We start from the raw sequence: 23,280 nt of genomic DNA on the forward strand, positions 1-23,280 counted from the left end.
GGAAGGAAGAGGAAGGAAGGAAGGAAGGAAGAAGGAAGGAAGGAAAGAAAGAAAGAAAGAAAGAAAGAAGAAGAAAGAAAGGAAAGAAAAGAAAGAAGAAAGAAAGAAAGAAGAAAGAAAGAAAGAAAGAAAGGAAGGAAGGAAGGAAGGAAGGAAGGAAGAAGAAAGAAAGAAAGAAAGAAAGAAAGAAAAGAAAGAAAGAAAGAAAAAGAAAGAAAGAAAGGAAAGAAAGAGAAGAAGAAAGAAAGAAGAAAGAAAGAAAGAAAGAAAGAAGAAGAAAAGAAGAAAAGAAAGAAAGAAAGAAAGAAAAGAAGAAAGAAAGAAAGAAAAGGAAAGAAAAGAAAAGAAGAAAAGAAAAGAAAAAGAAAAGAAAAAGAAAAGAAAACTTTTAAATTGGCCTAATCAGAGTAGTTACCTATTTCAGTGGATCATTTTAAAAAACACATGGGTTCTGGGAACTGAACCCTGGTCATCTAGAAGATCTCTTAATGTCTGAGGCATCTCTCCAGCCCAGGGAATGTGATCATATGGGAAGGGAAAGACAGTAAAATAAAAGAGGACAACGGAACACATGTGTCTGAAAGCAGAAGGGAGGAACGGATCAAAAAAAAAAAAAAAGAAAAAGAAAAAAAAAAGAACAAGCAAGACTTAGGAATAGAGAAGTGTGGTTGCCCTGCCCCATGGGGATCATAGTTCAAGCTTATATAATTTTGGGGATAGGAAGTCAGAATATCCAGGATGGGCAAAGGTCACTGCCTCATTAACATGGGGAAGCATTTCATGAATCTCAATCGCTAGCTGAATAGGTTCTTATTGGTAGAAAGGAAGTTGAACCTGTAATCTAACTAAGGCTTGTGACATTTGGAGGGTAGAAATGTGTAGCAGTGCTTGCACTCTCCAGACAAGGTTAGAGAAGGGGGAGTCTGGCCAATGAGGGAAGTCTCCCATACTGTGCTGAACTCAGAAGGCTATCCAGACAATGACAGACTTCAACCTTAATGAACAGGGCAACAGGGGAGGGGGAAGAACTAGAACAAAGCATAACACTTGTATGAATGAAAATGCCGCACTAAAACCCATTCTTTTCATTGCAACTTAACAACTAAATAAGACAGAAAATTCACAATACCATAAGCTTGAGAAAACTGATGTTTTTCTCTCCAAGAGTTTTGAATATAATATGTATAATTCTGATTTCCTTCCTATTAACCCCCTTATGACATTGAGGACACTAGACACTGTGCTGAGCTCTTCATACATGAATTGCTGCAAGCATCTCATCACCACTCAAATGTATGCAATGAATGGAAAGGCTCTCAAGACCAAGGCTGTTTATGTTCACCTTCCTCTGTCCTGCCCCATGAAAGAAGGAATAAGGAACATTCTTATACATGATTTCCTGACAATACATCTCAAAAGACGGCCAGAACCAAATCTTACTCAGAGGCCACTACAACTCACACAAAACACAAAAAGAACTACAGGATGTCTGCCCGACAGCTTCTGAGCCTCAGGCTGATGCCACTTTGCTCGACAGAATCCCCTTGATTAACCCTGATAACTCATCTCAAGTTTTTGTGTCCTTACAAACTTCCCTTGGCATCCACTCTCCAAATATGCAAAATTCATCTTTAGAAATTTTTGTTTTAGGTTAATAAGCAGAGATAAAAACAAAATGACTAAGTGATTGCGCATGAGTGCTTCTCAAAAGTTAGAGATCTTTACCTTAACTGTCCTGGTCCAAGCTCATCATATTAGCTCATTGAATCACTGAAGGCAGTAGAATCATAGAGACAAATGAATTTTAAAGACTTCTTAAAAACCAGCAGTGAGCTGTCAATAATTTAAGAATGATAAGGATAGCTGCAATGAGTGTAATGTGAAGTATGCCTGGCTGGCAGTGATCACATAGCGCTGGCATCATGAGGTATGGATAATGATTCGGTCATGCAACAGCTTCACTGGTACATTGTTAATCATGCAAATGTTCAGGATCCTTACAGTGCCATTTTAGCCCATGGAGCTCCTTTGGATTGGTTATTAAGAATCTCAAATCACTCAGAGCAATAGTGATAAAAAACTGTTTAGTATTGGTATGCAGACAGGCAGGAAGATCAATGGAATAGAACTGAAGACCCAGAAAAGAACCCACACTTATTTGACAAAGGAGCTAAAAACATCCAGTGGAAAAAAGACAGCATTTTTTTAACAAGTGGTGCTGGACCAACTGGAAGTCTGCATGTAGAAAATTGCAAATCAACCCATTCTTATCTCCTTGTACAAAGCTCAAGTCCAAGTGGATCAAGGACCTACACATAAAACCAGATACACTGAAGCTTATAGAGGAGAAAGTGGGGACAAATCTTGAACAGAACATCAATAGCTTATGCTCTAAGAACAAGAATCGACAAATAGGACCTCATAAAATTGCAAAGCTTCTGTAAGGCAAAGGACACGGTCAATAGGACAAAACGGCAACCAACAAATTGGGAAAAGATCTTTATTAACCCTACCTCCAATAGAGGGCTAGTATCCAATATATACAAAGAACTCAAGAAGTTAGTCCCCAGAGAATCAAATAACCCTATTTAAAAATGGGGTACAGGGTTAAACAGGGAATTCTCAATTGAGGAAACTCGAATGGCTCTAAAGCACCTAAAGAAATGTTCAGCATCCTTAGTTATCAGGGAAATGCAAATCAAAACAACACTGAGATTCTACCTTAAACCAGTCAGAATGGCTAAGATGAAAAACTCAGAGGACAGCAGATGCTGGAGAGGATGTGGGGAAAAAGGAACACTTCTCCATTGTTGGTGGGATTGCAAGCTGGTAAAACCACTCTGGAAATCAGTTAAGCCATTCCTCAGAAAATTAGACTTAGTACTACCTGTGAACCCAGCTATACCACTCCTGGGTCTATACCCAGAAAGTGCTCCTACATGTAATAAGGACACATGCTCCACTATGTTCATAGCAGCCTTATTTATAACAGCTAGAACCCAGATGTCCCTCAACAGAGGAATGGATACAGAAACTGTGGTATATACACACAGTGGAGTACTATGCAGCTATTAAAAACAATGAATTCATGAAATTCTTAGGCAAATGGATGGAACTAGAAAGTGTCATCCTGAGCGAGGTAACCCAATCACAAAAGAACACACATGGTATGCACTCACTGATTAGTAGATGTTAACCCCAAAGCTCAAAATAAACAAGTTACAATTCACCCAGCACAGGAAGCTCAAGAAGAAGGACTTAAGTGAGGGTGCCTTGGTTCCTCTGAGAAAGGGAACAAAATATTCACAGGAGCAATAAAGGAGACAGTGTGTGGAGCAGAGACTGAAGTAAAGGCCACCCAGAGACTATCCTACCTGGGGATTCATCCTATAAACAGTCAACAAACCCTAACACTATGACAAGAAGCAAATATAAAAAGGAGCATGCCATGGTTGTCTCCGGAGGGGCCCTGCCAGAGCCTTACAAATACAGAGGGAGAAACTAACAACCAACGATTGAACTGGGCGTGGGGTCCCCAGTGGAGGAGCTGGAGGGTGGTCCAGAGGAGCTGAAGGGTTTACAGCCCCATGGGAAGAGCAATGACTTCGGCCACCCAGACGCCCCAAGACTCCCAGGGACTGAACCATCAACCAAAGGGTACACATGGTTCCAGTCAAAAATGTGGCAAAGGAAAGGCCTTGTTGGACAACAGTGGGAGGAGTGGTCCTTGATCAGGTAAAGGCTCAATAGAGGCCCCAACAAAGGGAAACCGAGGGGGGGGGGGTGGGAGTGTGTCGGGTAGAGGGGCATATACATGGAGGCAGGGGGTGAGAGGAGGAGTTGGGGGTCTTTGGGGTGGGGGGAAATCTGGAAAGGTTTTACCATTGGCAATGTAAATGAAGACGATATTCAATTCAAAAAAAAAAAGTGATACTCAAATCACTTTTAATCCAAATTAGTGAAACCCAAGACCTAAAACATGCTTCTAATCATGATGTGAAAATCTCTGTGCAGGTAACAGAAGTGCCTCGTTTGATGATCCAACAAGGACACAATTTTTTGTTCAAAAAGAAACAAACAAAAACACCAAGAATTTAAAATGAAAATTGTAGTACTTAAAAGACATCCAGGAGGATTTCTGCTGTTGTTCTATAGCGCTTACCAGCTTGGGATTCACTGAGTAAACCTCAAGCTCGCAGTGATTCTCTGTTTGCAGCTCCTGAGCGCTAGCATTACAGATGTACACACGGCAGGGAGGGACTTCACGTCGGCTTTTATGTATGCCTAACTTCAGAAAATATTTGGGAAGATTAGCTTGACAACATGTCTAACTCCTTTAGAATGATAAGAAAGGTTTTGTTACTGTTGTTATTTGCTGGAAGGGACCAAAAAACTGTAAAAACAAAACAAACAAGCAAAATACTCTAAGCACTTCCTTAATTCCACCTAAGGAATATAGTTTTAAAGAAAATGATAATACAAAACACAAAAACAAAAGTCAGTTTCTGATTCTTTCTCAGGCAGTATAAGACCAGCTGTCATGTGAGGAGCTGGTACTGCGTCAGAAGTGAGGATGGGCACTGTAACTAACAATTATGCCAGGATCGTAGATAAGCTTCTGAGAAGAGGATAACTTCCTGGGTTCTTATACTTCACCAATATTTGTGTTCCACATAAAGAAGACAAAGCTGACGGGCACAGCAGAAAAACAGACCAACAGCCAAAACCCAGGTCTTAAGTCTTTACTGAAACAAACTTAAATTCCTCTGCACAAACAAGTCACTGCCTATGAAAATGGCGAGATGAGTCACTTATAAAAACTAGGCATGGCTAAAGGCACAGAAAAGGCCGAACTAGGATGGATGGGTGCTATAATGAAGCTGATTACTTTGTATATTAGCAGGAAAAAACCTAAGCACAGAGCTGCACACGCAGCTACAGTCCTAGGTCTTAGACGGCTGAGGTAGGAAGGTGAAGTGTTCAAAGCAGCCAGGGCTTAATAGCAAGATGCCATGGGGGGAGGGGAGGGGTAAAATATCTTACATGGTAAGGGCCTAAAAATGTAATTATTATTTTCTGGTACTGGGGACTGAGCCTAGGGCTCTGTATATTCCTGTTTGTATATGCTAGCCTTGAACGCACTCTGTAGGCTAATCAGGACCTGATCTTACCATTCTCCTACCTCAGCCTCCAACGTAGTGGAAACCACAAGCCTGTGTCATCAGGACACACTACAAATGTACTATATTATGATGTGGGATCATTATGTAGAAGCACAGTGAGAATTTGTTTCTAATACTAACAATTACCTATCGATGATTTGATTTAGTTTCAGGGTAAGAAATGATGAAGGTATCATTATATGTGACCTATCTCACAGTAATTTGTTTGGAGTTCTCGGGCCAGACTTCTCAACTGAGAATTGGGGAGTGAACACTGGGAGTGAACCTCCATCATCAGAACATTCATACAAACTACTGCTTTCACAGAAAAAAGGTGCCTTCTGTAGACTTCAGATTGGCCTCAGATACTGTTCAGTACAGTAGACAACACTCACACAGAGAGCTATGAGCATTTACAATGGAAAATAGATTTAAAACTCAGCACAAAAAGATAAAATTTGATTAACTCTCACTCTCATTATATCACAAAGAGTATTCTGGCTTTTAAGATGAAATAAAACTGTATAGTAATATAATATGGTTATAATGAGGTAAGTAAATATATAGAGGCTTATTACAGTAATGTGCATATAAATCCCAAGAGAACTCATTCATATTGCTAAATGAATAGCACCCCAGTTCCTTTCTTTTCTCTCCCCTCTCCCCCTCCACCCCCTCTCTCTCTTTTCCAAGACAGGGTTTCTCTGTGTAGCAGATTCCTGGCTGTCCTGGACTCATCAAGTGGACTAGCCTGGCCTCAAACACAGAGATCTGCCTGACCCTGCCTCCTGAGTGCTGGGATTAAAAGCATAAACCACCACATCCGGTTCAGCCCCCATCTTAACTGCTACCCAAAGAAAACCCAGCTGGCAGGTTTGGGTTCAACTCTTTCTCTGAGAACCCCAATGCCTAAGTTTGAGATATTTACTTAATCTCATCCAGACGTTTACTTTTCCCACAAGTCTTCAGACTCTCTTTTTCTCATTTTCTACAATGTTTCAAAATAATTTTTTCAAATTGCTAATTTTACCCAATTTTTATTATTCAAGTTTACAGAGATGGCAGCAGTTCACAGCACCTTGCCACCATCCCTCTGTGTTCTGTGGTTCTATAACATGATTCACTACGGTCTTGGTCCTTTAGCAGTGTGAGATCAAAGTCTCCTCTCTCCTAGCCAACTCCTGTGGCCTGAATGCCTATGCTCTCAGTCATAGTTTGGTAGAACCCTCTGGGACACATCAGGTCAGGAGAGTGACATCCTCATGACGGATACAGCATAGAGAAGTCCTGGAGGCTTTTTGGTTCCTCTGTACTCTTCCAGGGCACAGGAAGGGCATGACACCTTTGAGCCAAAAGACAGTCCCTCACCATCTTCTGAATCTGCCTGCATCTCAGCCTTGACAGCCTCCAGAACTGCAAGAAGCCTGTTGTTCTATAACAGCTAGAACAGGCAAAGGCTCAAGCACTTTTACCTCTCTTTGTCTAACCAGTCTCCCTAGAAGTACAGTGACCCAAAAGACTAAATCTAGCCATTTCCCTTAGGCCTCTTAAGCCAGAAATTTTCTCCATTTCTGTGACCAAACTTGAAGAAGTGCCCTTATCTAGTGTTACAAATTCCCTACCACTAAATCATTTCTAAAATAGTTGCCAAACACAATATACTATACCCACCTTTACACAAGTCTGAGTTCCACAATAATCGTTGCAGGCACTAATCCCGTCCCATTGGGACCTATTTTGATATTTTTCTTGGTTTTAGTATTTAGAATCAAACCAAGGGTTGTGCTAGGCAAGCACTTTACTGTTGCTATATCCCTAGTGAAGGACCATATCTGCATCCCTAGTGAGGGACCATATCTATCTATATCCCTAGTTAGGGACCATATCTATCTATGTCTCTAGTGAGGGACCATTCTGTTCACTTCCCAGATAGTTGCATCCATCTGTCTCTGATGTCTCTGTGTTTTCTTGGCTTTCTTCCGAGGAATATGACCATCTCCCAAGATAAATCTGTATGGCCATGTGACAGGCATTTCTAAGGATACTTGCCACTGCTGCCACAGATAAGTATCTGTAACATAGACCTCATCACCTTGCCTCTCTAATCCCTTCCACTTAGCTTTGCTGTCCCTAAATAATACGTTAGTATTGGTGGTCACCACGGTCAGTCAAGAACTCCATTTTCCTCTGTTAGTAAACTCTATTTGTACCCCTACCACCCAGCTTCTTCCTAATGAATGTTACAATATTAGGCACAACAATCCTTTCTGATTACCCACTGGAATAATCCTTCTCTCTCCCATACTCTTTAAGTACTTGGCTTGCATCATGCATAGGATGTTTGTCAGAACATTATCCTCAACTACACAGCTTTTTGAGTGCCAGGGATCATTTAGTTTATCTCTGAATGCAAAAAAGAAAAAAAAAAAAGAGCAAGTTCAGTATTTTAATCCTGGTAACTAGTCCATGATTAATGCAGAAACACTAAGAACAATTTTAAAGTGCCTGCCCTCTCAGCAACTTGTCAGGGTCTCAACTTCCCCTACAGATTTACTTTTAGACAAGCCTGAATAACAAATCATCCCCCAAGCCCAGTGGCCTGTACCTCCTTGTCCTCAAATTCATCCCCAGTCTTGGTTAAGGTTTCTACTGCTTCGATGAAACACCATGACCAAAAAGTAAGTTGGGAAGGAAAGGGCTTATTTGGCTTATACTTCTAGATCATAGTTGTCATTGGATGTCAGCACAGGAACCTAAGGAGGGCTGGAACCTGGAGGTAGGAGCTAATGCAGAAGCCATGGAGGGTGCTGCTTACTGGCTTTCTTCCTCTAGCTTGCTCGTCCTGTTTTCTTATAGAACCCAGGATCATCAGCCTAGGGATGACAGCACCCAGTGTGCGGGGTCCTCCCTCACTGAGCACTAATTGAGAAAATGCCTTACAACTAGATTCTATGGAGGCATTTTCTCAACTGAGGCTCTTTCCTCTCTGATGACTCTAGCTTGTGCCAAGTTGACACATAAAACCAGCCAATACATCCCCTGATCCAGTGTACCTCCTACCAATTTCTGGATCCCAGGGCCTTACTCATCTTCCTTCTAAATATCATACTTAGATGATCGAAAAAGCAAGATAAATTTTATTCTATCTCAAAATCCCTTTCTTTCAATAATTTGCTTGGTAATAAAATTAATAGCCAACATAGGAACTTTATGGACTATGATTTATAATCCTCAACACACATTACACATCTATTACAATGGAATGGAAAAGCTTGTTAACTTGCAGAAGATTACCATCTTTCTAAGACATATGCATATTCTGGCTCAGAAGGCCACACCTCAATACTTTCCAAGCAAGCAAGCTAGAAATATCAACAATACTGTAAAAATTCCCACCATATACATGGCACCTGCTCCTTCCTGAGTTTCTTAGAACATTCTTCCTAATACCACTTCTGGTCAGCCCCTTAGTATTTCTCCTCTGAACGACTTCAATAACTACCAAATTGGTATCTGGACTTAAATATTTATAAGCCGTTTCTATAATTTAAATACTTTTGCTACCCTGCTTTAAATTTTTAAGATTTTTCAATTGCCAAATATGTTAAGTCCAAATTCCCTTCTACCCTATCTCTTTAATTTCATCCCATTTTCCAAATGTACACATAGTATTGATTTGGCCACACTACAATGCGGCTCTCTTTACCTAGATGTGGTAGGATCACATGACATTTTTCTGGGTTGTCTAGTGTCAGTTCCCCAAAACTCTTCTTCCATATTCCAATCTCCAAGAGATTAGGCATTCCTTCCTTATTTTTGATTCAAAGCCATAAATGACTTTTATTTGTCCCTTCCTCCTGGTTCACACTGTTTTGAGGGCAGTGAATCTATATTGAAAACATATTCAGGAATGTGGCATATTATTAAGGGGTGTGCAGTTAAAGAGCCCTTCTGAAAGCCAAAAGGTTGGTGTCAGGCTTACATGTCCCAGCACAGAACACATGGAATGTTGAAAAAGAATTCATACCTATAAGGACAATCCTAGTGTTGGAACAGTCCTAGTGCTGGAAAAGAATTTACGTCTACTGAAGCCAATCAACAGTCCTGGAAGTATGCTGTGATCAGAAAGTGAAACTGATCTACAAAGCAAAGAGATTTGAGAACTTGGGAAAAACAGCAAATTTTACAACAAAATAAATCCAATCCAACCATCACACTGAACCAACATAAATAAAAGATACCTACACATACACACAAGTATTCTGTCAACTTGAAAATGTTTTACATAGTTATTTCTGAAATAAAACTCACAAAGTTTTATAAATAGACATCACCAAGGTAAAGAAAAAGTACTATCAAAGATGACTTAGAAAGAACGGATTAATCAAATCTTTTTTTCTCCCCTTTCTCGATGAGATGAACTTCTGGTATTCAAATCTCTTCGGGATGTACACTGTCTTCATCGGGGACAAACGCAAAATGATACCTTTTTGGGTGAGGCAACCTACAGCGCAACGAGCCGCTACACTCTCTAGCCAGACAAAACTTTCCCAGCCTGAATCCTGAGGGTCTGAGCTCCAACTCCTGCCTAGCTGGCCCAGAAGGCTTGAAACGCATGCGCGCGCTCGAGCCCCGCACAGCCGCGTCTGGCCCCGGAAGGCGCCTCCAGCCTCCCCGAGCATCACTGGGCGTGCTCGTTCGCGGTGACACTACCTTCTAGCTCGCGTGAATTAAGGCATTCACCACCGCGGCAAGCACTCAGCAAACCCTGAGCAGCAGGACCTTCTTCGCTGGACGTCCTTCCGACCGAAGCACGCCTGCGCTCCGCAGGACAGGCGCTCGCGCTCCTCTTAGGCCCGCCCACAGCGGGAAGTGGGATTGGCGCGGCTGGCAGCCAATCGGCTACTCGCAAGAACAGCTTGGCAGCCTTCCGGAAGCCTTGGGGCGCACCAGTAGCGCTCTAACGTGAAGATCTACTGTGGCTGCCGCGGGATTTGTTCTGTGACCTGCAAGGATCTGGCGGCTGGTAAGCTCGAAGGCTTCCTGGAGCTGCGGGACGGCCCCGATGGCCTGCGGCAGAGGGGGTTTCTGCTGCTCCAGGGGCTCGCACTGTGCACCCCAGGTGTCCGCAGGTGGTCGGCACGCCGCGGAAGTGCGGCTGGGGCGGTGGGTGGGTGTGCGCGGACCGGGAAGGCCCGGGTTGGAAAGTCTCTGCGGCATAACCTGCTGAGAAAGATTTTCTAGCCTAGCATAGGTGGCAACGTGAGGCTCTTTCCAGCGGGTTTTGGTTTGGGTTTTAAATTTTTTACCTTGTGTGGGATGTTCGAAGTATCAACCTTTAAAGATGCATGCTGGGACTTGGTTATTATAGATGCAAAATTTACGCAAGACTTTCCCTTAGTGTAACTTTACTCACTGCCTAGTCCATACATCTTGAGAAACCGAAAGAACATTACAGTCCAGAAACATTTGCTTAGCAGAGTGAAATTCCTTTCTTCAAACACTGAAATAGAAAGGGTTTTATGTATCTTTGAATGGGAGCTGAAATGTGTTCTAGCGCATTTCCTTCTCTCAGACAATACCCACTTTAGTTTGATTGTAACAAAGTGAACTCTTAGAACCCCTCCCCCAACTGTATACGCAGGATAACTGAGAGCTAATACTAGTTCTTTAGTGTTTTTTCCTGAACATAAAAGGAGTAAGCCAGCGGGGAGCAGGGGCAAAGAAAAAATAAGTAAAGAGTTTGGCTAAAGAAATATTGAGAAAGATTCATGACTTTAACCTAGTTGTGGTACAAATTTGAATCCCTAGCCCTGTAAAATTTCCATTTTACATCAACAGCTTGTTATTTCTAGGTTCACTATTCAAATGGGGCACACAGCAGACATTAGTGGCTTATACACTTGTAATCCCTCTACTCTACAGGTGTATGCCTGTGAGTTTGAGGACATCCTGACCTATACAGTCAAACCTTGTTTCAAGAGAGAGGGAGATTAAAGAGGAAACAAGATGCATTTGACCTCTGAGTATGGTTAAAATGTTCCATTACGTGTTAGCATCTTGCCACTCAGACTGGTTGGGCCAGTTCTGCACCCCCCCTTCTTTTTAAAATACTATTTTACTGGTGATTATCATATTTGACAAAACTAGCCCCACAGAGAAATAAAAGTAGTATATGGAAAGCTAATAAAAGGAAACAAAAAGATGACCTAAAAATACAAAATGGGCTAGACTACCATGGGAAGGGGAGTGGAGAGAGGAGAGGGAATACCCTTGAAACATCACAGTAAAACCTGCTAACTTGCACAATTATATATTTAGCTCCTGGCTTTCACTCCGCTTACATTTTACATATATGTAATATTTTTTTTTCTTTTTAAAAGAATTTTGAAATAGGGTATTGCTATGTGGCCCGTGCTGACCTCAGATTTTGGCAATCCTGAGTGCTGCTGGGATTATAGGACTGAACCCACACACCTGGATCCAGTTTGAGCTTTCTTTCCTAGTATTTCATCTAGTTAAAGTGACAGGCTAGAAAACAAGCTTTAGAAAAGGAAGCCGTACAAATAAGCTGTATCCACCACCCAGTAGCGACAGCCGGCTTTGATGTTTTATTGCTTACGCTGACATCTGTAGAAGGCACAGATGGAGGTAAGTCTGTTTTGGAGGTATGTCTGTTCCATATCAGAATGAGAATGGGAGAAAATTGCAGTAACATTTTGTCGTGTCAGAATGTGGGCATTTAGGTTTTCAGCTGTGGCACTGTTGATTTCTTTCTTTCCTGCAGAGCAAACATGAATGTTGGAGTTGCCCACAGTGAGGTAAACCCCAATACTCGTGTAATGAGCAGTCGTGGTATGTGGCTGACTTATGCTTTGGGAGTTGGCCTGCTTCATATTGTATTACTCAGCATCCCCTTCTGCAGTGTTGCTGTTGCCTGGACCTTAACAAACATAATACATAATCTGGTAAGAACTCCATCTTATTTTCTATATGGAGAGCTCTTAAGATTCTGTGTCAGGGAGTTATGGAAAGAAGCAGTGAGACACTATTTATTTAATGAGCACAGGTCTTCAGTTTGGAAAGATGAGAAAACTGGAGATAAGTTACTGGTGGTTCATAACAGCATGAAGGTATTTAATATGTTGTAAATAAAACCTGTAACTTAGTGGTGTTTGGACAGCACACTGCTCTTCAGTACTGGGGTTTGAACTTGGCACTGTGAATGCCTGGCAAGCTCTGGACTGAACTGCACCTCCAGCCCAACACTTAGGGATTTTGTTAACAACTCTATATTCTGTGCTATAAAAAGTCACCTATTTAAAATGTACAGTTCCATACTTGACATTGCAAAGATAAATACATGTATATAATTCAGTGATTTGAGATAATGTAAGTTACTTTTGAAGAATTTTAATATTGGTTAGGATTTTTTTTCTTGTCACTCTTTAACATTAGGCCAGTTTCTAACACTTTTTTTTTTTTGCCATTTTAATCTCATTACACTTTCATTGTTTGCCATTTTAATAAAAATTGCATTATAATTTCGGTTATTACATAATGATTCACTAGAATACTTGAATAACAATTGTTTTTTGTTTAATTCAAGTCTAATAAAGATCTTTAGTTTGATTCTTTGCAAAGTTTTTCTGAATTGTTTAAAAATACTTCTTTATTCAGTATAAACATTTTAACCTGAGCACTTTTCAGCGTTTTATGGTCCCTTATATATTTCCTGTTGATTTTCATGTTCCTATATTAGCATTAGCACTACAGAGTGTTACAGTCTTCATCGGATACTGAGTATGTTGTTCATCCTTGGAAACTATTAGAAAGAGAACCCATCCACACTGCAGGTGGCTTTTCTTAACCTTCAAGTACTTACTAAAGTAGACTGGAAAGGGAACTGAGTCCAAACTGATTGTATGCTTGCTTATTAGAGCAGAACAGAAAGAAATAAGGAAATGTTTTTTTATGGTAATAGTTAATTTACATATGGAATGCTGGTGAGGTTGATGATCAGGATACTATGTTGGTAGAAATGATAAGTAAATACTTCTTCCATTTTAAATGATAGACTCTGGAGAACATCACAGTTGGACTTTTCTTGTTTAAGAGGGAATCACTGAGCATAGTTACATCTAACTTTGATTAGGGAGGCAGAGGCAGGTGGATCTCTGTAAGTTCAAGACCAGCTTGGTCTACCTAACAAGGTCTACATGGTCAGGAAAAGCAAGACTACATAGAGAGACCCTGTCTCGGACAGGGAGAGGGAGGGAGGGAGGGAGGGAGGGAGGGAGGGAGAGAGAGAGAGAGAGAGAGAGAGAGAGAGAGAGAGAGAGAGAGAGAATGACAATGACAATGAATATGAATATCTCACCATGTTGCTCAGAATGGCTTTGAACTCCTTGGCTCAAGTAACCTTCCCATCTCATCTTCCCAAATAAGTGGGACTGAAGGTGCATACCCACAGTACTCGGTGCATAGTTTTAAATAGTGTTTTCTAGACATGCTTGTCCTTTTGACCAGAACTCTTATGTTGGCTTCTGTGGGATCACTTTGTCCTAGGTATACCTCTGGTTGCCTTCTCTCTTTCCTCCTGTAGAGTCTTCTTTTTATCTGCCCTTTAATATTAGTAATCTCCTGTGGTCCTTTTCTCTGATTCTCTTTATGCTGTATATTCTACCTACCAGTATTGTCAGTTTCTGCCTGTAGACTAATGCTTGTATCACCTCACATTTGAAAGCAAGCATATAAATGAAGTTTGTTGTAGTCCTGATTTAACCCTTACCACACTGGTCTGTTCCTAACTTCCCTCTAGATCTCATCTTAAGGCTTTACTGCCTGCTAGACCACTAAGGTAAAACAATGGTAATTTCAAAGGTAAAACAATGTCGTGTCACCCTGACTTTTTCATGAGCAAAAGGGACTCTAATAATAGCCACTCCAAGAGAGTTAGGTAGAAGACTGCAATGCCCTGTGCAAAAGGGGCATGGCCACTTCTACATTGTGTTAATGCGTTTTCCTGTGTATGCCCTATTTACTGTTTCACTATTAACTTGCCTAGAGCATCATTTATCAGATAATTATCATGATGGTTTTCCTCTTCATATGTGCTACCCTCCTCTATTCAGACTTGACTTAGAAATATTTTTTAAATGTGTACCTAGACAACGCCTATTTGTAAGTCGTTTGAGGATTCTCCTTTGTGTTTATAGTAAAATCCCAAGCTCTTTGCGTGGCATCATTCGGTCAGCCAGCCTCTCAGCCAAGTATAGGCTGTAGGCTTTGTTCTAGCACTTTGTTGGAAAAAACAGTGTCTGTCGCCTTTTGCCTTGGCTTCAGCTTCTCTAATTCCTCATTCTGCCAGGCTGATTCCTATCCAACAAAAACGACTCAGTTCACCTCCTGTACTAATCTATAGAACCCTCTCAATTCCTTATATATTCCTAACAGTTCTGTAATTAGGAGCTTAATCTCAATTGTTCATTTACTTTGGTGTTTGAAACAGACTCTGGGTCGGAAGGCCCCAGGCTGGCCTTGAACTCTTGGCCTTCATCTGGTTTCAATTTTCCAAGAGCTGGGATTTCATGAGTGAACTGTCATATCTGGCTTCTTTATATTTTAATCTCTGCATTCTCTGATGATATTTGATGTGTGTTGCGAGTGTGTGTGTGTGTGTGTGTGTGTGTGTGTATTTACTGAATACAGATGTTTAAGTCTATTATAGATGCCATTTCCATTCCTGCCTTCCTTGTTTTGAAGTTGATTGACTTGAGATTGTGCCACAGTACACAACTATGAGCAAACAACGGCATAGGAAAGCATGGGCACAACGGTGGGCACAGCATGGGGAAGCATGCTTTTCATTCATTATTAGTTCAGCACACTAAAAAGCAAAAAAAAAAAAAAAAAAAACTAAACTAAATTTAACCAACCATAGATACAACAACTACGACACTGCAATTTAAGGTTTTCATTGAAAATAGCCTCCTTTTTAGCCAACTAGAATGTGATATGTGAAGCTTTAAGCATGTGGAAATGGGGCTAATCATTCACTGAAGTGCAGAACCCATACAGCTCTTAAGAGTCTACAGTGATTACCTTTATTTGATGCTACAGTTCATTCTCTTATTTTTTTGTTTTGTTTTTGTTTTGGGGTTTTTTATTTGTTTGTTTGTTTGTTTGTTTCATTTTTTCAAGACAGGGTTCCTCTGTGTAGCCCTGGCTGTCTTGGAACTCACTCTGTAGACCAGGCTGGCCTCCAACTCAGAAATCTGCCTGCCTCTGCCTCCCAAGTGCTGGGATTAAAGGTGTGCGCCACCACCGCCCGGCTCTCTTATTTTTTTAATATATATTTTATTTTCATGTATGTGTCTGTGTGTTCACACATACACTCAGGTATCTGTGAAGGCCAGAAGAGGGAATCAGATCCCCTGGCAGTTACAGGCAGTTGTGAGCTGCCTAACACAGGCTCTGAGAACCTAGCCTTGGTCCTCTGCAAAAGCAACAGATGTTCCTAACTGCCGAGGGTTTTACACACACACACACACACACACACACACAAAATAAGTAATTTCTCTTGTACCACTACAGTTCATTCTTGAAAATTTATGCTAATACTTTACAGGTTTATCATTCCAGCTATAAAATGAATGATATTCTCTTTGAGTCAATAACTATTGAGTGCTAGGACACCAAACATGTATTTTCTTTTCCTATTTTGGTTTGTGAATAATAATCACTAATACTATTGTATAAAAGCTACCAAAATTGAGCATGTTAAAAGAAAAGACATAGTCAGTAAAAATGTTATTTTATGTGATTGTGTGTATGTTGTGTGCACATTGCTGGGAATTGGTTGTAGCATCATAGATGCTAGTCTTGTACTGCTGTCGAGCTAACTATACTCAAGTGCAGATATCTTTTTCCATTAAAGAGGGTAAGCTTTGAGCACCCCATTTTAAACACTAGGGAGAGCAACGTGGTTCGAAGAAAACAGCAAAAAGAGGTTTTTTTTCCTTTTTTTGTTTGTTTGTTTTGTTTTGTTTTTTTGTTACTTCACTTTTTTTCTTTTTTTTTTATTGAATATAATCTTCATTTACATTTTAAATGCTAAAACCTTTCCCGGTTTTCCCCTCCCCGAAAACCCCCAACCCCTCCTCCCACCCACCCCCTGCCTCCAAGTATATGCCCCTCCACCCAACCTCTCCCACCTCCCCCCCCCCATTTCCCTTTGTTGGGGCATCTATTGAGCCTTCACCAGACCAAGGACCACTCCTCCCACTGATGCCTGAGAGATGGCTCAGAGGTTAAGAACACTGGCTGCTCTTCCAGAGGTCCTGAGTTCAATTCCCAGCAGCCACATGGTGGCTCATAACCATTTTTAATGACATCTGGTGACTTCTTCTGGTCTTCCAGGAGACTGCTGTATGCATAATAAAAAAGTTCTTTTTCTAGATTCTAAGAAAAAAATGTAGAGTACTTCTTTTTTCTTACAAAACAATAATAACTATACCCACATTAAATAAAATAATTAATATCATATATTAATTAGTACAAAGGACTATGAGAACATTTTTGTTTCATGAGTTTTAATCTGTTTTCTCAGTCAATCTCTGACTTGATTTTTTTGTTCCTGAAATAACTGTTTGACAATTTGTTCCTAGTTTCAACTTTATGAAAAACTTTCTAGTTTATGTTTTTTTGTGCTTGAGTTAGAAGCTGGGGTGTTCTTTAGCCTAAGCATGCCAGGTGCTTCACTGACCCACACGCTAGCTTCATAGCAGCTTAACTGATGAGTGCTCTATATAGCAAAATCTAACTATTTTAAACATGTAGTTGAATTAATTTTTCAAATTTCTTTCTGAGAATTACATCTTAAATACTGTATTTACGCTATTTCTACCGCTTTCCCCTCCAACCCCTCCATTACCCCCACACACTCTCTGAAATTCACAACATCTTGTGATTGTTGCATATACATATATGTGTATATAAATACAACCTACTGGGTCCATTTATTGTTCCTTGTATGTGTATGTGTTGGGATCAGATAATTGATCAGTAGGCTCATACCTGGAAAGGACTGGGGCCTCTTCCTCACCCTAGACCATTTATGTTCCTGGATGAAAGACACACACACACAGGCAGCACAGTAGCTGGGCAGCTGCCTGCCCTCCATGATGTTAGAATCTTCTTTACAATCAAAAACCCCAAGTTATCACTTAACTGTTTACTATGTCCCATCTTGGCTGCGCTTTGTCCGATTGGGCAGCCCTCTGGGCCACATTGTTGTTTAAACATGTTCCTGTTGATTGCCCATGTACTACAACCAAATGATGAAGCAGGCCCCAGAAAGCTTTATACTTCATAGATACTGAACGTAATTTTTCACTGTTTTATGAGAACCTAACTTGTTAGTTTGAATCATATGCTGATTCGCAAATAGCCTAGAACCATCATGATGCTTATTATAAGGATGAACTCTGCATTTGATTCCCTCTGTTGTTTGCTTTTCAGGGAATGTATGTGTTTTTGCATGCAGTCAAAGGAACGCCTTTCGAGACTCCTGATCAGGGTAGAGCAAGGCTCCTAACTCACTGGGAACAGCTCGACTACGGAGTACAGTTTACATCTTCTCGGAAGTTTTTCACAATTTCTCCAATAATCCTGTAAGTGGTAGAAGTGTTAAGGGATAATGGATTGGATAAGAAAATAGTGTTTATCAGATTTAATTGACTTTCATTAAGAACTTTTATCAGCAAGTAAAGTCATAAGGTACAGGCACAATTTTTAACAAATTGGTAAGAAACCAGTTTTTACTTGAATTGGTAGAGATAGAAGTTCATCAGTGAATTAACATTCTACAATACATAGATAAAAAAATTTGTGTCTCAGTTTCTTCTAAGAAAATTAAGAGTACACTATTATTTTATGTCATATATCGAATTAATCATCCTAAAGAATGATTCACTGATGATAATTATATTGGCTACCCATGTATACAGATACCTTGGTTCAAACTTCTTGAGAAAAGAGTGCTTTAGAAAGAATAGAGGTCAGACCTTTAGTTGTGAGACTGTCATGGACTGAATTCTGTATCCTCCATTCACCTTGGATTGCTTGGGTAGAGAATTCTTACAAGGGCTGGTGGTGAAGCTCAGGGGGAGAAGGCTTGTCCAGCGTGCACAGGGCCTGGAGTCTGATCCGTAGCACCACAGGGAACCAGGCATGATGCACTTGCACTCCCGGCGTTCAGGAGGTCAAGGCAGGAAGTTCAAGAACTTGGCCGTGCCCATGCAACCGGTCGAAGGCTGTGCTGGGCTATACAGAGCTTTTCGCAGTGCCCCACATCCAACCCCTCCCCTAAAATCAGGGTGATGATAGCTGACTTAGTGGTACTTCACCTGAGGCTCTAGCAGACAAGTCAGACACACTGTACGCTATGGGAAGCCTCTTTCTTCCCAGTACCTACATCATTATTCCCTGCATTTGAATATTTTATTCCTAACCCAATTTTTACCTGTTTTTGTGCTTTTGCTCAAATTGATTCTAAATGAAATACCATTTCCCCTTTTCTCCCATGGCTTTATGTAGGTATAACCGAGAAATACGTATTTCCCCTTTTAAGAGTTCATAAGTACATAAATTGCTTTTAATATGACACCCAGTAGCTTGTATGTGGTATGTATCACTCATAACTTAATTTTAACACTATAGTATATAGCTTCATACATAATACTATATGATAATATCAGGTAAGTTTTGGATCGATATATTCACAATAAGGACATTTTCAAGAGAAAGGATCATAAAGGAATAACTTTTTTCCTTCAAATTTTTGAATTTTGTGGAAATGAGTTTTGTCACATGTAAAAATTAAACTCAAAAAGAAAATGTCTCAGCCGGGCAGTGGTGGCGCACGCCTATAATCCCAGCACTCTGGGAGGCAGAGGCAGGTGGATTTCTGAGTTTGAAGCCAACCTGGTCTACAGAGTGAGTTCCAGGACAACTAGGACTATACAGAGAAACCCTGTCTCAAAAAAAACAAATCCAAAAAACCAAAAAAGAAAAGAAAAAAGAAAACAAAAGAAAAGAAAAAGAAAGAAAGAAAGAAAGAAAGAAAGAAAGAAAGGAAGGAAGGAAGGAAGGAAGGAAGGAAGGAAGGAAGGAAGGAAGGAAGGAAGGAAGGAAGAAAGAAAGAAAGAAAGAAAGAAAGAAAGAAAGAAAGAAAGAAAGGAAGAAAGAAAGAAAATGTCTCTATAATCTAACAGAAAAAAATGTAATAATAGGCATAAAGGCTAGACAGTCCTAACAGCGGGTTTGGGCTGTATTGGTTTTAAGCTATATGGCATTGGCCCTACACATGCTAGAGAGATAATCCAGTTAGGACACTTCTCAGGCCCTTATGGGTTTTATGGGTTTTGTTTTGACTATTTTCTTAAAAGTCTCAGGTTTGTCGTCTATAAAACATATATTGCAGTATAATATACCAAAAATTCAGCCAAGATCTATCTATATATAAACTTCCTGATTTTCAAATACTATTTTGACCCAAAATTATTATTTCAAATATTCTGATTCAATTCCTTGTATAACTAAAAAAGTAACTTTTAAGCCATCTCCATAGTATAGATATTTTTCTTTTTCCTTTTGTGGCACTGAAGATCAGATCCAGGACATCCTGCCGACTAAGTTGAATCACCCAGCCCTAATCATTTTCAAAAGTGCTTTCATATTTGCTTTAATTTGTATGTGCTATTACCACAGATTTTTGCTCAAGCCAGCTTGGGTGGCACATCCTTAATCCCAGGACTGTGGAAGCAGATGGGTTTGAGGATAGCCTGGTCTACGTATCAAGTTCTAGGCTATCTAGAGCTACCTGGACCCCATCTCAAAAGGAAGAAAAAAGAAACAAATTCATATGTGTTACCTTGGTAGAGATCTTATCACTATATTGAATCAAGAGCCCGGATTAGACTGAAACTCCTGTCTTCTATTCCAGGCCTATTTCCTAAGCCTTAGGAAATAAGCTGTTTTATACTGATTCTGCCTGGAATTGCATTTCCTCAGAGAGTCATCTAGGTTATTAGTTTTTTTTTTCATTTTTTATTTTCTATATTCTATGTTTACATTCTAAATGATTTTCCCCTAAGCCCTCTTCCCCATCTAGGTTATTTTAAGAAGGGGGTAATTTCCATATACTCTACACACTGTTACTAATTTTTATTACAAGTGTGGTAAAGTGAAAACATGCCAAGATGTATCCGATTATAAATCAGACTAGTATTAGCAACAAGTCATTTAGTTGACTTACTGAATACTGTGGATAAAGCCATTTTGTTCTGTGATGCAAGTTTAAAAGTCTTCAAGTATATAAAAGCATGAAGAAAGAGTTTGCAGCAAAAATTGAGAAATAGGGGCTGTATAGATTGCTTATCAGTTAAAAGCACTAGCTGTTCTTCCAAAGGGCCAGAGTTCAATTCCCAGCACTCTCATGGTGGGTCACAGCTGTCTGTAATTCCATTTTGGGGGTAGGAAGATCAGGTGGCCTTCTCTGTCCTCTGTAGGCACCAAGTATGCATGTGGTACACAGATACACATGCAGGTAAAACATTCATACATATAAAATAGTTTTTTAATTGAGAAATACGGTTTAAGTGGAAGACCATAGAATTTAGAAAATTCTGAAAAAGATGTGTACAGTTTTCTGGCTTGTTTTCATTTGTGGAGGTAGCTGTTCTTTCCTAACCAAATTATTCAAAACTTGTTTTATGAGATAAAACTAGAGGAAAAGATTTTTCTGTGTCCTGTAATAGCAAAACAGGTGGGATTTTCGTCTGAATCTTTCAAGTTTCCAGATAGACTGGTTATACACTGCTCTGCTATAGCAAGAAGAGCGGAACATCCAAAGGGCAACTGAATGTGCATTTCTTTCAAAGATACTGATATCTGCATGTACAAAAGCTAGTTTCCAACACTGCACTAGTTGTGCATGAGCAACACTTGAAATCTCATAGGCATGTGAAGTGCATTTGAAAGCCATCTGCTCCCAATGATGCCAGGCATCAGCGTGTTCTGTATACATTGCAGAAATGTAAGATGTGCACCTCACTTTTTAAATCGCAAATCAAAAGGTTTCATTTTATTTCAGCATCAAAATGATTTTATTCTTAGGTATTTATGTTTATTTACCTCTTTCATAATATTTTTCTAGGTAATTTCAGTTTGGGATGCTGTATGTATTCTAACTTTTTATCTCTGCAGGTACTTTCTGGCAAGTTTCTATACGAAGTATGATCCAACTCACTTCATCCTAAACACAGCTTCTCTCCTGAGTGTACTTATTCCCAAAATGCCACAGCTGCATGGTGTTCGGATCTTTGGAATTAATAAGTATTGAAATATTTCTGCAACTGAAGAGAACTGTTTAGCGCTACTGGGTTTCCTGTAACGAAAGAGTAGTTAATGAACTGCACTGTTTCTGTGATAATGTGAAATAAGAGGTATTTACATCAGAGGGCCAAGTACTGCTTCTTCATAAGCTCTCTTGACGTGCTCTACTTAAGGATGCCTCTGTCTAATGACTTGGTATATTTCTGAGAGAGACTTTGCAGGCAGGCTGGGCAGGCCCAGCTTATAAGTTCATGGTAGTATGATAAGGGTACAGAAACTAAATCCGAGGAAATGTGGAATTTGTAAGAAACCAGGTCCAGCTTACAGTGAGCGGGCATTATGTTAGGGAAAGAACATTCCAATCATTCGTTCATAGTCAATTTAAGCAGACTTCTAGAAAGCAGAATCGCCTATACACATATTTTTATTACTTTACACAGTCTACTTTGACATACAGCCTCTTGTTTTGTACAAGCCCCTTCCTCTTGGGTTTCTGGCTTAGTATTATGCATTGATAAATGAGGTAATGTTTGCATTTATTACATTCCAGGGTTCGTGAGGGTTTATCTTCATTTCTTACTCTAAGAGAAGAAGATAGGCAGGCCTCCTAACAGTCGAGGCTCTGAGTCAACGTGCTCGTTTTGGAACAAAGTGGGTTTTACTGCTTTTCCAGAAGCAAAGCTGCTAAACCAATTAAGAGATTAACTTATTTCAAGTACTTCAGGTCTTGAGTAGCTGAAAAGTATTGTTTAGTTGGTTGTGCAAATTGGTTGAGTCTATCATTCTTTAGAAAAGGAAATGCAAGATGGGGCCAGCTGATGCGGGCAGACCTAAATAATGAATTCTTTGTCAGCAGATTGGAAGTAACAGATAACATTCAGCCTCTTGCTCTCTGTCCCCACAGTTTGGTTTACCCATTAACATTTCCTTTAACTGTGAGAGTCAGTGTAGACAACCCAAAATGGTACCTATATTCACAGCAACAACTCTATTGAATTCTTGTGACTTAGGGAACCTTCTTATACTTGCTAGCATTAATTGTATAAAGAGAAGTAAATGCCTTTCTAAAATGAAAAACTCCTAAGACTGAAGACAGTTGTAGATCAACTTATAAATCAATTGTGGCAATAAACAGACTTAAGATCATTGTTTCATATTTCAAAAGTACTGAATTTAGAAATCAGTTGTTTGATACTGCCTTTGTATGTTTGTCTTTTCTTGTGTATCTTTAAATAACTGGTAATTGACGCTTTAATAAAAAGTTTTCCTTGGTGTAAGATTATTTTAAGTTTTCCAAGACAGTCCTCAGAACTACACTCACACTTTTCAGATTTATAAAATTAGCTAAAAAATGTTCCTCTGTTTAAGTACATTTTTCTTTTTTTTTTCTTTTTTTCTTTCTTTTTTTTTTTTTTTAAAGACGGGGCCTCTCTGTTTAGCTTTGGCCATCCTAGAACTTGTTCTATAGACCAGGCTGGCCTCAAACTCAGAGAGGTCCACCTGCCTTTGCCTCCTGAGAGCTGGAATTAAAGGCATGAGCTACCACTGCCCAGTTCAATTTCATTTTTGAAAGCTTGTTTTTTTTTGTTTTTTTGTTTGTTTTGTTTTGTTTTAGTATAGAATAGAGTTTATTTAGGGCATGGGGAGGGGAATTAAGGGGGTAGTAGAGGCAGAGAAAGGCAGAGAGAAGGAGAGGGTAGAGAAGCAGAGGCCAGCCATG

General features: G+C 39.9%; 2 protein-coding genes across 6 annotated transcripts in view; one reads left to right on the forward strand and one right to left on the reverse strand.

Moving 5' to 3' along the window:
* Pms1 (PMS1 homolog 1, mismatch repair system component) overlaps nucleotides 1–10,009 on the reverse strand; it is a 107,512-nt gene extending 97,503 nt beyond the window's left edge. For 3 of the 4 annotated variants that reach the window (XM_052192168.1, XM_052192169.1, XM_052192167.1), the window contains exon 1: nucleotides 9,876–10,008. The gene's annotated coding sequence lies outside the window, so the exon portion shown is untranslated. Of the gene's footprint in view, nucleotides 1–9,875 lie in introns of all 4 variants that reach the window. The other variant, XM_052192173.1, reaches the window with a different exon arrangement.
* Nucleotides 10,010–10,078: 69 nt separating this feature from the next.
* Ormdl1 (ORMDL sphingolipid biosynthesis regulator 1) lies at nucleotides 10,079–22,842 on the forward strand. Of its 2 annotated transcripts, XM_052192175.1 has the most exons (5): nucleotides 10,107–10,188; nucleotides 11,546–11,813; nucleotides 11,950–12,130; nucleotides 17,685–17,836; nucleotides 21,432–22,842. In XM_052192175.1, the coding sequence occupies exons 3-5, from the start codon at nucleotides 11,957–11,959 to the stop codon at nucleotides 21,565–21,567; spliced, it is 462 nt and encodes a 153-aa protein (XP_052048135.1). In that variant the 5' UTR covers nucleotides 10,107–10,188; nucleotides 11,546–11,813; nucleotides 11,950–11,956; the 3' UTR covers nucleotides 21,568–22,842. The 2 variants fall into 2 exon arrangements, with proteins under 2 accessions (XP_052048134.1, XP_052048135.1); XM_052192174.1 differs by lacking the exon at nucleotides 11,546–11,813 and having other exon boundaries at nucleotides 10,079–10,188.
* Nucleotides 22,843–23,280: the final 438 nt, after the last annotated feature.

The sequence above is a fragment of the Apodemus sylvaticus genome, chromosome 9, assembly GCF_947179515.1.
Source record: "Apodemus sylvaticus chromosome 9, mApoSyl1.1, whole genome shotgun sequence".
Classification (NCBI taxonomy): Eukaryota; Metazoa; Chordata; class Mammalia; order Rodentia; family Muridae; genus Apodemus; species Apodemus sylvaticus.

Bases quoted from the DNA above. Each gene is read 5' to 3' on its own strand.
- Ormdl1 (XM_052192174.1), top strand. From the start codon at position 11,957: ATGAATGTTGGAGTTGCCCACAGTGAGGTAAACCCCAATACTCGTGTA. The intron at 12,131-17,684 runs GTAAGAACTCCA...TTTGCTTTTCAG, and splicing joins CAAACATAATACATAATCTG to GGAATGTATGTGTTTTTGCA. The intron at 17,837-21,431 runs GTAAGTGGTAGA...TTATCTCTGCAG, and splicing joins ACAATTTCTCCAATAATCCT to GTACTTTCTGGCAAGTTTCT.